General features: G+C 44.5%; 1 protein-coding gene across 3 annotated transcripts in view; it reads left to right on the top strand.

Annotated features, from left to right (window-relative positions):
- Nucleotides 1–385: 385 nt before the first annotated feature.
- The window catches only part of ZDHHC21 (zinc finger DHHC-type containing 21), a 66,264-nt gene continuing 50,204 nt past the window's right edge, over nucleotides 386–16,445 (top strand). For 2 of the 3 annotated variants that reach the window (XM_019555188.1, XM_019555190.1), the window contains exons 1-3: nucleotides 386–456; nucleotides 9,149–9,351; nucleotides 12,429–12,527. In XM_019555188.1, coding sequence (XP_019410733.1) covers nucleotides 9,198–9,351; nucleotides 12,429–12,527 — 253 coding nt within the window. In that variant the 5' untranslated portion in view covers nucleotides 386–456; nucleotides 9,149–9,197. Of the gene's footprint in view, nucleotides 457–781; nucleotides 809–9,148; nucleotides 9,352–12,428; nucleotides 12,528–16,445 lie in introns of those variants that run through there. The other variant, XM_019555189.1, reaches the window with a different exon arrangement.

The following is a 16,445-nucleotide window of genomic DNA, read 5'->3' on the forward strand; positions in this document are numbered from 1 at the left end:
GGTCCCTCCAAACCTGCCAGTACTCCACTTCAGCTAATTTTTTGACTGCGGAAAAAACACGGAGCCATGCAGCTGGGGCAGGCAACACAGGGCGCCCGTGGCGGGCAGCGGGGCTTTAGTGCGATGGGGAGCGCTAGTGGAAATCCCTGACTTTCTGCTGTAAAGGGCATGGAGGGGCGCACCTAACAGCACCGTCTTGAAAGACGCTCGGTGCAGCCCAGCTAAGTGACACCCTCCCAGGGGCTAACCCAAATGCTCCCCGCAAGTGGCCCGCAGCACGTCACCGCCCCGCGCCCCACCCCGCTGGCGGGCGGGGGAGGCCGGAACGCGCTTGGCGTGCGCCCCCCCACGCAGGCGCAGCAGCACTGCGGAAGCGGAAGGCGGCCCCCTTTGGCTGCGGCACGTCGGACGAGCTAGAGCGCGCGCGGCTCCGGAGGGGGTTCGCGCCGCCCAACGGTCAGTCCGGGACGGGGCGAGCGGAGGGAAGGGGGAGGCGGAGCGAGGGGTGGGGAGGCGTGATTCCAACCTCCCCCCGGGCTGCGTGGTGGTTCCGTCCTGCGCGAGGCTGGAATCGGCGCAGCCTTTGCTGGGGGAGGGGGCATCCTGCAGTGCCCCCCCCCCCGCAGGACGGGACCGCGCGGGGCGGGGCGGGGCTAGGCTCACTGGCCCCGCCCTGGGCCAGGGCAGAGGGGATGTTGGTACCAGGGGCGTGAAGCAGGCTGCCCCCTGCGGGGGCGGAGACCTGCGCCTGCTCCGCGGTGGGTCCCGCAGCGCGTCTCCGGGTTCAGCTGCGAGCGGAGCCGCTTGGGTACAGTGCGGCCTCGCCGCCCCTCTCGCCTGTTTGCTCAGCCCACGGGTCTGTCCTGGTCTGTCCGGGGCCTGATCCAGCCCCCGGGGCACAGCTTGGCCCTGGCCTGGCAGCGTGGGGGAGGGGGTGTGGCCCAGCTCCAATCCGGCCCCCTGAGGTTTGGGAATTTGGCAGTGGGGGAGGGGCGCCATTGATAATTGCCTCTTCTCCCCCGCCAGCAAGTTTCCCAAGACAGGGGCAGCCCTGGAGGTGGGGGCGCGGTGGCGTTGTGGATTCATGTGGCCCATGGACCAGGAGTTGCCCACTGCTGTTGAGAATGTAGCCTCTTGGAAACAGCACATTTTTCTCTGAGCATGTGTAGCGTGGGACTGAATAGCACACTGGCTTCATGCGAGCTGGGAAGCACTGCTGTAAACTGGTGCGGAAGAACAGGATGGTTTTTATTGTTATAATTGTGTATTTGCTTTAAATCTTTCCCTGCACTTTGTAAAGCATTGGGCCCCTTGTGTGGCAACACACTCCTATTCAAACTCACACACTGAAGCACACTCAAACTCGTACTTAATTTGGCCCCTTGACGTCCATGCTATTGACATCAGTGAGGACTGTTTACACTGTGAAGATGAAGCTTGACAGGATCTCAGGCAATGTCAAACTGGTGACATATTGGTGCGCCAGCCATACTTGTGTAGTTTGCCAATAGCCTGGGAAGTTACCTCTTCGAAGGGGGATCAGGAAGCTTTTGCACTAGGGATCATGTCTGACTTCCTTCAGGATATTCCATAGGAATTCAGTTATTCACTTGTAAAGTCAAGTGTTTATTTTTTAATAAGTCCACATCAATATTTCTGATTTACAATCTGTAAAGAGCTTCTTTTTTTTTTTTAAGCAACTTTCTTCTTGCCTGCTTGGGGCATCCAGTAATCCTGTAATCCAGTGTTCATCACACCACAATTCATCATGTTGACTATAATTATAAAGGACAGATACTAGATTTATGGCAGCATTAGTTGAAGTGGGCAGGACAGGGTGGGTTGGAATGATTTTCTCCATGTGCGTGTAAACCTTAGTCATGCAGCCTGCTAAAGAGAGGAACGTTTCTGACAGAGGTAAAAGGCATTAAGTCAGCTCTTCCTGGCAGGTTTGCAGTGGTGCAGTGGTTGCAGCTAATGATTTCCTCAGTAAAAATTCCAACTGCTTCCTTTCAAACTTTTTGTGTTCAGGGTGGTTATTTGGAGAAATGTTACTGATTCTTTTGCAAAAATGCAAAAAAAATTAGAATGTAATATAAAACATCTAATACCAATTTTAGGAAGGTGTACATTTTGTCCAGTTGAGTGCTTCTTTGCAGCTTACTGATTTAGAAAGTCAGCTTCCAACTTTTTGTGGTCATTTTGCTTGAAACTAATTTCTGATGTTTTCTGTAGGGACCATTGTGATGATCCACATATATCTGCACATCATCCATATACATTTTCCTCAAACTACATGTAAAATGAGTTTTTAATTGCAAGATGTGTATGTTTTTCTTGGTCTGGGTTTTTTTTGCATTCATGGATCATCATTGGTGTATTAAAAAAAGCTGTTTTTCTGTTCAGATTAATTCTCTTAATGATACACAAGCTGAAAACAATCCTGCTTGCTCCCTTGTCTTGGTTATGCAGTACTGCTAACAGGAATAAGAGGGGGAAAATATAGAATTACTTTATCATTAAAATTAGCATGTTATTGAATAAGTGTCTTAAAATTCAAATTGACACAAATATGTAAGTATAGCACCCTTTTTGTGAAGCAACTAATTTGTGTAAGTGCCTTTATAAGGAAATTGTGCAAAAATAAGTCCCTTTAACTAGAAAGGATGCTATGCTTTTTAGTTTTGTTACATTGTAATAACTATAATTTCCTGTTTGTCTTCACCAACATTTGCAAATTGAACACCGCTGGCCTCAGTGATATCATCGACCATCTAGCCTGGTGGGCCAGATGAGTGGCATGGGGCCAGTCTGTGAGTTGTATCATGTGGGAAGTTTTGGTTCTTGGGCCAGATCCAGCATTGGGGTCAGCATGCTGGGTCTGCCTGCAGAGCGACCAGGTGCATGCTTGGTCCATGCATGCTTGCTTGGTGTGCTAGATCGTATTATCTGTCTTGTATGGCTCCTAGTTGGTCCACTTATTTAACAGCCAAGGAATGGTATCAGTATTAATTGCCACAGCTTCCAGTTTCAAATTTGGCCTGCAGGTTGAGCACCACTGATTTAGATGATTTATGTCCACTGTAACAAAGTACATGAATTGCTCTTTCAAACACACACACACACACACACACACACACACACACACACTACAGTTACAAAGCACTACACCTTAAACGAAATAATTTAAACAAATATTGATTTCTGATGTCTTAAGTAACTATTACTGCTGAAGGAAAAAGTCTGGATATTATTGTAAATAGCTTCATGAATACTTCTGGTCAATGTGAAGTTGTGGTTAAAAACTCAAAAAGTTAGGGTATGTGAAAAATACGGTAGATAAAACACTGGCTGTTTTAGGGTCATGGTAACGTTCTTATTGCATCTGTTTCTGTGTCTTAGCTCAGAAAATATATAGCAAACAAAAAGGGTTTAAAGGGAGGTGGAGAATATTTGACACTTGAAGAGAGTTTCATATGAAATAAAGCTGAAAACATAGGAATGAATTTTGTTTAGCTACAGATCAATACAAAGGAATCTGGGTCAGACTGAATTTTATTAGTTGATGTTTAGGATTGTGAATCCAAAAAGATGACAAAGCCAGTAAGTAGGGAAATGCAAATCCCCCAAATGAGGGACCAACATTAGAGGGATAGGGGTGAGCAGGGGAACACAACTAGGTTACATAAAATACAATGTTAGCCAACTAAGCCTGGGGGTCAGTGGAGGAGGGGGTTTGTGATACTGAGACAAAAATGTGATAGATGCACATAAACCCGTACAATGGTCGCAATGGTGGAGGAAGTAGGTTGACAAAAGTTTCTCAGTCCATATAGAGTCTTATTGTGGGGGTCCTCTGGGTGGAGTGGGGTGGTCCATTGCTGAAGATTCCTCTTGAAGTGGAGTCCATCAGGTGCAGTGGGGGGTTCAGGTGGTCCACTCTGGCTTCGGTCCGGCGGTGGTCAGTCTGGTGGGTAAGAGTACTGGCAGTGGCCTGTGATGTGCTCCATCTAGATGTCACGGGACCAGCGGATTGCGTTGGACACCATGAGGCAGTGTAGTGGCGGGAGACATGGCAGGCATGCAGGACGCTCTCATTGCTGGGGTCCCAGGCTCCGAGCGTTCCCATGATGAATGTGTTGATCATCGTGTTGTAGCCACGGCCCGTCAGGATGTCGGCAGGTGGGGCGTACTTCTCCAGCTTGTGAGCCCGAGCGTTGGTGAAGGTTTGGCACTGGTTCTCAAAGGGAATGGTCACATCCGCGATCACAGTATTCTTGGCCTCTTCATTCATGATTGTGATGTCAGGGTGCATCTGGCTCTCACAGCCTGGGACGGTGCAGTTCATGGAGATTTCCCCCACCGTGGCTGGGATGGCCCTCACCATGCAGTCCCGGACAGCATTGTGGCAGAGCTGCCAGGCTCTGGCATGCGGCCTGCAGCTGCACACTGCGTGGGGGAGGGTCTCTGTCACATAGCTGCACTGTCGGCACTTCTTGTCCCGGTGGCTGAAGCTGTTGGCTCTGTTCAGAGGCAGGCAGTTGAGGAGGGCGTGGTGGGGAAGTGCCAGTCCGTGAAGTGCCCGCTAGGCATGAAGTGGTTGCTGAGGTCTCACTTCTAGGTGATGTTGAAGACCTTGCCCTGGCTGGGTTTGGCCCTCAGGTCTCCAGCGTACTTGTTTCAGACGGCGTCCTCCAGGAACCTCTCCAGGAAGGTCCTGAGCCTTCAGTAGGCTGGGAAGCGATAATAATGTATGAAGCAAAGAAGGAAAATCAAGCTCATATTGGAAAAAAAAAAATAAAAGAGCAAATGAAAGCATTACATATTGTCTTTCAATTTTGGGAAATACTTTTTACACAGTTCCTAACTAAATGTGGTGTTTGCTGCCCCCAAGTATCATTTTCTCCAAAAAACTCAGCAGGCTTTTATTAATTCTGGATAAATGACAGTTATACTTTTACCCTACATAACATAAAAATTGTTGGCATGCATATGGTTTCACATACACATGTATATTGCAGAGCATAATTAAATTGTGACTGGATTTAGAGCATTGATAGAGGGTTTGAAAGAAATTTTCCATGATGGGAATTCATGCTGTTTTCTCCAAAGTATCTCTGACTTGTCGTGCACTGTACTAGATGGGCCACTTAGGCACAGCTTTTCCATCTCTGTTATCTTTCTGTATCTTGTTTGTTGGGCTGCATCCATTCTGGGGATACTCTCCTTAGTGACAGAGCCTCTGTTGTTCTCTTATGGTGTGAATGAAAACTTAAATGGGTTCCCTAAGGATCAGTGATTTTTTTTTTTTTTTTTTTTTGCAGTCTTACTCGTATGTGCACAAAAGCTGGTAACTAGTATGCTATCATCTCTGCACATGAGCTCGGAAGACAGTTTCTCTGCAAAGAAGAGGAGGAAACAAATAAGTAGCAAGGAGTATGACTAAAAGGAAGGCAGTAAAAAAGGTCTATGCAACTATCCCCCTGTCCTCCCCCTTTCTATACCAGAAGTAAAAAAAAAGGAGAGTAAAATTAATCAAGAATTCTTGGCTGTTCTTGATTTAGACATGGGCTGTCCAACTGGTTGCCTGGTGCCAGTGAGAGGTTGGCATGCAGTCCTTGGGCTCCTACCCAGCTGCTTCTCCCCTTATTGCTCTGGCTGCTTTGTGGGTGCATCTCTAGATTCCCCAGCCCTCCCTCACTTTCACTTCCTGTTCTTCCTCCAGGGGACAGGGCAGCATAGCCCACAGCACCTGGAGACCCCACACAGCAGTGCAGCAAGAAAGCTGAGGTCGGGCCGTGTGCTTACATGACACAGCGTAGTGAGGTGGAGCAGGACACCACCCATGCATGCGGTACAGTGGCCACCCACGTGTGGTGCAGTGAGAAGGATGTGGCCTGGGGGTCCAGGACTCTCACTAGTGTGAACTTGCTGGTGCAGTCCTTGTGGCTGCTGGCCACTAAGAATTTGGATGTCCCTGATTTATACAGTAACAGGAGTGCATTGATTTTTTGCCTTTTAAAGGTAAAAATCTCATCATAGCTTTGTGTTTCCTTTAAATTGGAAATACTTCAAATGAAGTTGATAAACATGAAGTATGAGCTTTAAAGTAATATGAAAGAGAGGGAGGTCACTTATAGGAATGCTCATTGTATGGATCCTCATAGAAAAAGATGCAGAGATGGAGAGGGAGGAGGGAAGAACATAGGGGAGAAATTTGGGAGATGTGAAGTAAACAAGAGTGGGAGTAATGAGAATGCAATGGGAGGAGGAAGAGAACAAGATCTGTGCATTGCCTTGATAGTGAGAAGCCAGAGCTTGAATTGATGTCTTAGCAGTGAATATATTTGATTAGGAAAGTGATGGGAAAAGAAAGCCAGTTGGGGCCACTGAATTGAGGAAGGAAGGGAAGGGAAGTTGGGAATTAGAGGAACAGAAAAGACAGTGATAGGAGTTGAAGTGAGGTGACTTCAGCTTGGCCAAGATTCTAGGGTTTGTCTACAATAAGCAAATTCAGTTCAATTAATATTTAATAGCTGAGATGGTGGCAACCGTGGGAGTGCTAATGTAATGATTGGATGTGCTTTTTCTACCCTTAATCTGCCAGTGTTGCACAGAATATTTCTATGGTAGCTAGCATTGATGAGGGAGAATTCTTGGTGTGAATTTTGCTGGTGTAAGTGCAGTTTTACAGTGAGATAGGAGTGAAGAGTGTTGTCTTTGGAAATGCTATAGAACCGAGAGGATGTTACAGAAATTGGGCTGACAAAAGACCAAAAAGAATCATGTCATATCAGTAGTGCAAGCTTGGATGTATTAACACTAATGATAGAACAAGAAAGTGGGAGCATTCAGCTGGAAAGTAAGTTTGGGTATTGCAACCCCAGAGTTGCAGGAAAAGATATGACTGCTCCCCCCACGTTATCTTTATGGGATCAAAGAAAATAAGGTATTTTATAACATGGGCTTGACAGATTTATTGCCCTCTTCTCCCTCAGTGACAGGAGAAATAAATCTTCTACCTACAAGTGAAGAGCTGTGGGACAGGGAGAGTCTTATCCTCTCTTTAGTATAGCTAGTGTTCCATGTTTCGGTTTTTATTTTCAAAAAAAAAATCCGAAAATTTTTCAGGGTTTATTTTCCAAACACAAAACCCATGTTGAAATTGGGATTAAAAAAAGAGAGATAATTGGTTTAAATTGGGGAAAATAATAATATGTTCCTACGGCAGTGAGGGAGGGAGGAAGCGAGTAAGGTTGGGACTAGGGAAGGGGCAGGAGGAGGGGCACAGTGCAGACTGTCTGCTGCTCCTGGGGCTGCAGCAAGGAGCAAAGCGGAGGGAACTGTCAATGTGGGCGTGTTGGCGGGGGGCGCAGCTCTTGCTGGGGTGGGGGGGAATGCTGCAGGTTGTGGGGCTGCGCTGGGCTATTCCTTGGGGGCGCATGTCCCTGGATCTGCACACAGGACAAGATCAGGCTGCTGTTGCAGGCTGGGGCTGGTGGTGGCACCGAGCTCTTCCCAGTGCTTGGGGCAGGTGGCAGCCTGCTTTCATCTGGTATGCAGATCCAGAGGCATGCGCTTCCCATTATAGCTCCCTCCACAGCTGGCATTGGTTGTTCCCAGGACCACTGCAGCAGGTGCTGGGGTGAGTGGGAATAAGCGGAGCCCTGGGGGGCATGGGGTACGGTGCAGCTTGTTCCCGCTCACGCTAGCCCCTGCTGCAGCAGCACCAGGAAGGTCTTATGCCAGCTGTCTGCAGCTGTGCAGTGCTGCACCCCGAACCTCCTGGGGCTTTGCTTGTCCACACTCACTCCAATACCTGCTGCAGTGGCCCTGGAAACAGCTGACATCACCTGCCTGCACCACAGCTCAGCACATCCAGGGGCTGGGGGGAGTGGTGCACGGCCCGCAGGCTAGTATGGAGTGGTCGGGTGCAATGCCAGCCACAGGGTGCAGAGCTGGGCCCTCCCACCTGCCTCCCCAGCAGGGCTCACAACTCCCAGTGTCTGGGGCAGGGCCGCAGCTGGAGCTGCCTAGGTGCAGCTGGGACCCGTCTGCCCCAGGAGCAATTCTTGTGGTCCCTCCCACCCTGCCCAAGGTCAGAGCTGGGAGCCCTGTGCCCCCAAGCAACAGCTCCAACCTCCTCCCCCAGCCCCTGTGCGGCCACTGCTCCCCTTTCTGCAGTCAGGCACCTGCTGGCAGTTTGGCTCAGGCCCTTAAAGTTGCAGGCACCTACAGTGCCCTGCCACAGGGGGCTGTGGGTCAGGAGTGAGGGGCAGTGAAATAGTTGCGCACCAGCATAGCATGGATGCTCAGAACCACAAAGCAGTGGGGAGGAGCATGGAACAGCTGCAGCTGGACCCACATCCTGGTAAATGAAGGGAGCAGGGGGAGCTCTGATTTTCCATGATAAGCCCAAAATCAAACACCAAAATGTATAGGTGTTTAGAATGTGTTTTATTATAGTGACTGAGGCACTAGTAGGTTTCCAAATCACTTTATACTTGTAAATGTATCAATAAACATTCAGCTGATACATACATACATATATATAGTGGTGTTTTATTTCAGTAATGGAAAAATGTGGATTTGGGGAGTTGTAAATAGAGAATTTGCGGGGGGAGGGGTTCTTTTGTAAATCAGAGAATTTGCTATTTTTAAACACAGAAAACCAGGATCCCTGGTGATTATTGACTTGTTCTATGTATAATAATTTTGTCTTGCTGCACTTAGCATGGCAAGTGGAAGATGTTATGAAATTGTAGTTCCTTTCTCTTTCAGCTTTAATGGTTATGAAAGAGTAAATGTGTGAATAATGTAGAGTACTGCAGATTTCTAGAGAAGTGTGCAGAGATCCAGATTTTAAGGATTGGGTAAAATTTGTCTGAAGAAATAGGGTGGGTTGAATAGGCAAAAACAAAGGAAAAGAAAAAGAAACTAAATGTGCATATCTCAGGTCTGTGTATGAGCTCTGTGTGTGTGACTGAGAAGGTTTTGAGTTTTAATAAAGTTTCCAAAATTATGTATGTGAAATGATTAACAATTATACTACTGAATATATAGGAAATCTTTTATCAATATTAAGTAACACTTAGATAACCATAATGATGATTTTATATTAACATTTTCACTTTTTTTTCTCTTTAAGGTTGTCTTTTTGTCTCTCTGTGAGACCGATTGTCTTCAATTTATATGCAATGGGGCTGCAGATTCACTTTGTGGTTGACCCTCAGGGTTGGTGCTGCATGGGCATTATTATCTTTGTCTGGCTTTACAACACAGTCTTCATTCCCAAAGTCATCCTCTTTCCTCACTATGAAGAGGGACATATTTCAGCTGTGGCAATTTTGTGTAAGTCATTTTTATTCAATTTCTCTTTTCCACCTAGTAAAAACTGGACCTCTGGACAATAATATCTTTTCTAACTTTTGTAGTATCAAATCAGAAAGCATGAGAGCAGTCTACCAAAAATGTTGTTGAAGCAGGCTCTCAAAAATAAGAAAGAACTTCCATTCTTAAGTCAAATTATGCAATTTTAGCACGGTTTTCTTGTAGAACCTGCTTTGGCATAGTTCTCTTCCCACTGTGGATGAGACAATACAACTGTATTTGTAAATTGTTTATTTTCTTGTTACTTAAGATTCTGGACCTGTCTGCATTTTAGGTAGAATCATGCAAAATGAAGCTGAGTTCTGACGTGTCACTTGGTACGGTTCAGTATCTCTGTATAACTATGTCTTCTTCTAGTGCAGCCATATGTGAATCATGTCATCTGTCTTTGCTTCCTAACCTGTAAATGATTAGCTGCTCCCAAACAATAACAAATAAATATCTATTCATCATCTGTTCCTTGATAAGACTGTATCAGATGGAGTATCATAAAGAAGCTGGTGCTGGGGCAAAGGATTATAGGTGTGTTTGGAATATAAGTTCGTTGCAGAGTTCACTCAGGTTGTCTATACTTGGGTTATTTCTTTTAGGACAGAATATCTCACTGCACTACTAGATTAGTGGTTGGCACTAAGACTTCTGAGAATACAATCCTATGGCTCTTTTTTGCTGCAGGGAAATGAGTCAGCATATTAATTATTTCCGAGCTGTGTGTGAGAGAACTTGTCAGTCTTTGTTTGGCATCTGGGGAAGAACTATGGGAAAACACTGAATGGCTAGTAGCAATTAAGTAGCCTTAGTCTGTGTTTGTATTCCTAATCTAAGAATTCAGCTGCTGACATATGGTCCTTACTTGGCTCTTGAAGGCCAGCATTTTGAGTTAACAGCATCAGTACCTTCAAGTTAAAGATGTTTTATATATGTTGATGTGCCTCAAGTTAGGGCAGCACTCAAGGTAGTTTTTCAGTGAAGATGAGACTTTTGGGATGCCTTGTCCTACAGAACGTTGAGAGGTGGGACAACTAGCTTGCTGGCCAGCTTCTGAGTTACAAAGATGATGTAGGTGTACAAAGGGGAGCTTTGAAATTGCAGTAGCTACCCAGCGATATGGTCCTAAAGCAAGCATTTTCTATAACTGTTGTTCTTTTTAGGGCAGAGGTTGTTGCCATCTTGTTATCCTGTGCAGCACGGACTATATGGATAGAGTTAAATAAAAAGGCTAAAATTTCCAACTTGAAATTTGGGTACCTAAACATTGATTTCAGCGGGAAGCATCTGTACCTATGAAAATTAAGCTGCATTGTAGCTGACTCCAACCACCCAGGGTCAATACATTTTGCTTTTTGAATGAATTTAATAAGCCTGGTTCCACCCAGTGTTTGTTTCCATACCTAACATAGTCAATGTGTAGCTCACAATATGCAAATGTTGTTGGTTTGTCAAACAGTCAAATTTTAGCACACTTTTCTTGTAGAACCTGCCTTGGCATAGTACTCTTCCCACTGTGGATGAGACAACCCAACTGTATTTGTAATTGGTTTGTCTGTCCTATTTCCTAGTTATTTGTGTGTGAGCATATAGTAACCAGAGTATGAAAATACATAATAGCCTGTTATGCGCTATTAAAAGCTGAATTGCACCTTTTCTTTAGACATGTGAACACAGGTTCATGTTTTAGCATTTTTAAATTCAAATGAAGAACACCCTGACAGTAAGTTTGGAAGTTACATAAGATCTTAGAATTACTTTTGTTCAGCTGCTTATTGTTAACCAGGGAGCATTACTGTTGATTTCTCTGAAGCAGAGAATGCTGTTATAAGTTTTGCTTTTATACCATATTAAAAATTACCAGCATTCTTAAATTTTACATTAAATCAGAGCTGTCTGACGTCCAGGGTCAATGGTCCCTGCTGGTGCAACATTTGCTAATGTGGCCTGAGGGGCATGTGGGCACTGGCCACTTAGAAATTGGACAGCCCTGCATTAAATGAGTCTTGGGACTAAACCCAAGCATAAAGGAGAACAAGCCTGTTGAAAACATTTGAACCAATATGCTGAATACATAATTTAAAGATGTAAAAAGATAGCTTGGCCTTAGTCAACATATAACACAAAATATTTGTAAGAAAATTGATTGAAAGTATTGTAATATTCACAGTGCAGCAATGGGGAGTAAGTAGTTTGGCAATTGGTGTTTGACAGTAACGTAATAATAGGTGGGAAAGCAGGGCATGAGCCCCAGGCACCCTCCTGTCCGTGCCCCCCCAAACATACTCTTACATCCTGCGGCTTCCCTACAGTGGCTCTGTGGCTCTGGCAGCAGGGAGAGCAGAGAAGCAGTGGTGGTGGTGCCCCATGCAGATGCAGTAGACACAGGTTTGCTGCAGCAGGGGAAGATGTCACCTGCTTTTTCCTGTTAAAATTGGTGTTTAAATGGATGCTTAGCATATATGTTGATGGCCAAAATTTGCTAGCACAAAGGTGATATTTCGATGTCAATTAAATGCCATGTGGTGAGATTTGGGGTGAGGGGGGGAGTTAGTTAGGTTTATTTCATTAATAACCTGTGAAATTAGATACAAAGCTACCTGGGAAATGAGAACCCTCTATTCTCTCCATTCAGTGAGACGTGGATCTTCTAGAAACAATTGTGCATGATTATGTAATTAAAAACTAGATCATAATCTATATGCACAATGGGCCTGAATTAAGGTTGCAGTGACCACCTTAATTTTGGCATTTTTTACCTTTCAGTGCTTGATTTTAATAATATTTCTCTGTGTGTGTGTGTATACAGTTTGAATAAACAGGATAGGATCCTGTTTTTCTTTTGTTAAATAAATTAAAAGTTTAATTCTGATTTACTTTTCAGTATGCTAATTATTTTGTCAGTTTTCATTTTTTTTCATTAATTGCATGCTTTCTTGCCTTATTCTTATAAAGTGATCATTTGCTTTGCTTGAACCGATTAATGTATGACACACTAATGCATATCTTTAGCTTGAGTCATTCTGAATGATTTTGGATTTATTTTTCAGGCTACTACTTATGCTCACTGTTTTGTATAGTTTCATTATTGAGATCTTCGGTAGCTGATCCAGGAAAACTACCGGAAAACCCAAAGATACCACTAACAGGTATGAAAGATGTTTTTAAATAGCATGGTACTGGCTGCTTTTGTTGTACTTTCATCTGTATCATATTTTCAGTGTTATAACTTCCAACTACGAAGGAGTTCAGATTACTTTAAATTTGTTTAAAAAATCCACAGTGCTCTTGAGGGTGATGGAAGGCATCAACATCTTTCATTAGTTGAAATGATGATAAAATTTAAACAAAAAAAATGACCAGAAATGCTAGGTATTTTTTTTAAAGTCACTGTTTCTAATCTGTATAATGTTTACTATAATCCCTTACGTCAGGGTGTCAAAGAATTGGTTGCAGGCTGAAGATGGCCAACAGATTTGTCTGTGGGTCTCAGATTGGCCCAGTGTGGCATGTGTTTGGGGCACAGGCTAGGTTGGCTCTGCCTGTTAGGTTGGCCCAGACTGGGCCCACACATGGGTCCATTCTGGCACAGGCACAACCTGCAGGGCTGTCACATGCTGTATGCAGCATCTTGGGCCAGTCCAGGGGACACACTGGCTCCAGCACATGGGAATGGTCTGGGTGGGGACCATCCTAGCATCCCTTATCTGGCCTATGGGGGTCTTACGTACGTACAAACATTCTTTTATCAAACTTGCATGACAAATCATGTTGAATTGCTAGAGCTTCGGCCAGGTAGTTTTCCCAAGTAGGTAGTATTTGTGTTATAGTCAAACCATTTACTCAAGGGAAATATGGGCATCTGTACTTTCAGACCAGGCCTATAACCGTGTAATGGTGGTACCAGATAGGAGAAAAGACATTTTACTACATGTCTGGTGATCTTATTCAAACTATTGTAGTGCCACAAGACCAGGGTGACAGTCCCACAACATAGAAAAGAGAGGTAGGCATCTGATGGAAGCTGGTTATCCTTAACTGGTTCTTAAGATGCTAATAGCAATTGAAGTCAGTGAATCTAAGGTTGAAGCTTTTGTGATAAAGACATGCAAGGCCGTAGAATGTGTGCTTCAAAGACAGTATGCCCAATCATTCAGAAAAATCAGGCAACTTATCAGCTTTTTAAACAACCCATAAGTTTGTTCTTTATTATTTCTGTTCTTTATGTTACTATGCAAACTGCATAGTTCTTTAGAAGAAAGAAGTATGTTTGGTCAGACAGGCCTTGGTGGATCACCATAGGACAGCAGTTCCCAAACTCTGACGGATTGTGCACCACCAATTTAAAACGATACAACCTTAAGTACCATCAGCACATTTTTGTGGTATAAAGTAATAATAATAAATCTGTTAATGCGTACCACTGACAGGTTGTCTGAGTATCACTGGTGGTACCTGTACTACAGATCGGGAACTGCTGCCATAGGATATTCCTGAATGGTTACATCAGTGGGTTTGGAACAATGCATGATGCAAGGGGTTTTTTTTAAAAAAAAAATTCTTTTTTTTCTGATGCCAATGTGCAACTCTTCCTCTCAGTAAAGCTGACATTAACAGTGCCTTTTCCTTTATTTTCTCTTTTCCTGTATTTTATTTGTGTGTATCATGGTAGCCCACGAGACCCCAGACATTAACAATCTGGGAAAGGGATAAGGAGGCAGAGGAAGATTTACCTGCAGTAAATACAGAATATCAATTATGTATGGAGCTGTTACAAATGAAGCTGCTAACAAAAGGGGCTGCACAGATCTACAGTGATTTTGAACCAACTTCAGAGACTTCCTCAGCCTGACGAAGGATTTTTTAAACCTGAAAGTTTGCTAAAAAATTTTTTCCAACTATTTAAGTTGGTCAAACAAAAGATACCAGATTTACCCAAAGAACCTTGTCTGCCTATCTTGTTTAAAAGGTTCAACTTTCTAAGAGTAGGCCTCTTGCAGAGTTAGCATATCACCTGGGGTCTCTTCTAGAATGTGCTAGCAAATGTTTGCGGAGATACTACCTTAGGCTAAACGTAGATATTGAATTTCTCCAAAATAGGCAAAGCCCTTTATTCTGGGACCCGACAAATTTATAAGCCCATTGTCCCACTTTAAGTACCCATGAAGAACTGAGGTACATTTTTCCCCTGGGGCAATCTGTGCTGGTTCTAGTTAATTGGCATTCAAGCTTCCTGTGTAAATGGCTGTCTTGCACCTACTTCAGTGGGGGACCAAAGGCTGAAGGAATCCAAAGTAATATCTCTGCTTTTATCCTTAGTGTTCTGTTCCTAGCTACTGGGGCTCCTCAAGTACCACAGAGTACTGGACTTGCAGGTTGTCTGTAGTGTCCTATTTTATTTGCTCTAAGACACGGGTGTAAAATATCTGGCCTGTGGAGCTGCTCATGGGTCTTGGAGTGGACCCACATGCTACATTCAGTGTGTGTTGGATTGATGTCATGCTGCAAGTGTAGTGTGTGGTCAGTCCAGGGCACTTGTTGCATGTGGTACCTGCACTGGGTGTCACAGGCTGGCTAGGTGCCATGAGTGTATCAGCTGTGAGGCTGCTGGGTTTGGGATCGAGGAGGCGAGTTGGGAGTGAAGCAGAGGCAAATTTACTGATAGCTCACACATACAACAGTTAACAGAAAGGTTAATGCGACAAACAGAAAGTACAGTAATAAAGAGCTAATAATGAATGATAACGACAGATAGACAGAATGACAAAGAGTTCCCACATGGGGTTGGCAACTTATCAGCAGTCCCTCTGTGCCAGGTGTGTACCAAGTTGTTCCAGCAAAGTCAGACATCCCCAGTCAACGCTGTCTGAGGGGTCACGGGGAAGGTCCCTTGGTCAGGATCTGGTCCTCACTCACACTGTGATGGTCCTTCTGTCCCATCTTTCTAACTGGTCACTTGACCTGCAGTTCCTTTATGCCTTATCTTATGCTAATCTGTTGGCTTTAGAGCCACTCACAATCTTGCCCTATAGCTGTTACCCTATGGGATCAAAAGGTGTTAGAAATGATCATGAAGGGTTACCGCCCGAACTCAGGTTCACCCAATAAGCAAATTACAGCACATTATTTTGAGGTTTGAAATTAGCATTACTCTTCTCTTAGTTTCTTATTCATGGATTCCTTGGAATGTGCTAATTATATTAGTGGGTCAGCTCTTGTTATGGCTTGACCTTTAAAAAAAACCTGTTAGATCAGCTAATCTTGTAGCTCTGCTTATTTTGGGGGCTCAGCGGTCCCATGATCAGCGCAAACAGATTCAACACTTTGGTTAAATTGTGACTGACAAATTCTACTTGCAGGTTGCAAACTTACAAGCTTTTCATTAGCTAATTTTAACTGCATAGACAATTGCCAAATGCCTCCAAGAGCATATATTTATTGCTCATGATAGTAACCCCTCTGGTTCTGGCTACCACAACTGGGTCCAGCATGCAGGGCCATTCTGCAGGTCCAGTCCAGTCTGCGCACCTATCCCATGCCATTTACTAGGTCCCCAAGGTCTGATGAGTTTAATACCCCTGCACAAAATCTGCCTTTCTTCTGGCATTGGGCTTTAGATTTGTAATTGCCTCGTCTAGCTACCTAAACAGACAAGACGTGGCCTCCTGACTGAGGCTAACACCAAGCAGTTCCTTCAGTGAGAGCATAGTTCAGTTATTTTTAGCTTAGGCCAGGGGCGGGCAATAATTTGGGCAGAGAGCCGCTTACTGAGTTTTGGCAAGCCATCGAGGGCTGCATGACAGGCAGCCCAGGGCAGATAAATATTAATTTTCTAAATTTTTTAGGGGCCCCTTGGGCTGGATAGAATGGCCTGGCAGGCCACATCCGGCCCCCAGGCCGCATATTGCCCACCTCTGGCTTAGGCATTATAGTGGGACATTTTAGACAAGTTCATCAACAGAGATGGGAAAATTCCAGCCAGTTAAATTATAGAAAAAGTATTTTACTATATCCACAATAGTGTCCATTTCCTTCTGCCAGATTTTTGTATAAGTATTGCACCCACC

Source organism: Crocodylus porosus, unplaced genomic scaffold (assembly GCF_001723895.1).
Source record: "Crocodylus porosus isolate Cpor-Errol unplaced genomic scaffold, CroPor_comp1, whole genome shotgun sequence".
NCBI classification, from domain to species: domain Eukaryota; kingdom Metazoa; phylum Chordata; order Crocodylia; family Crocodylidae; genus Crocodylus; species Crocodylus porosus.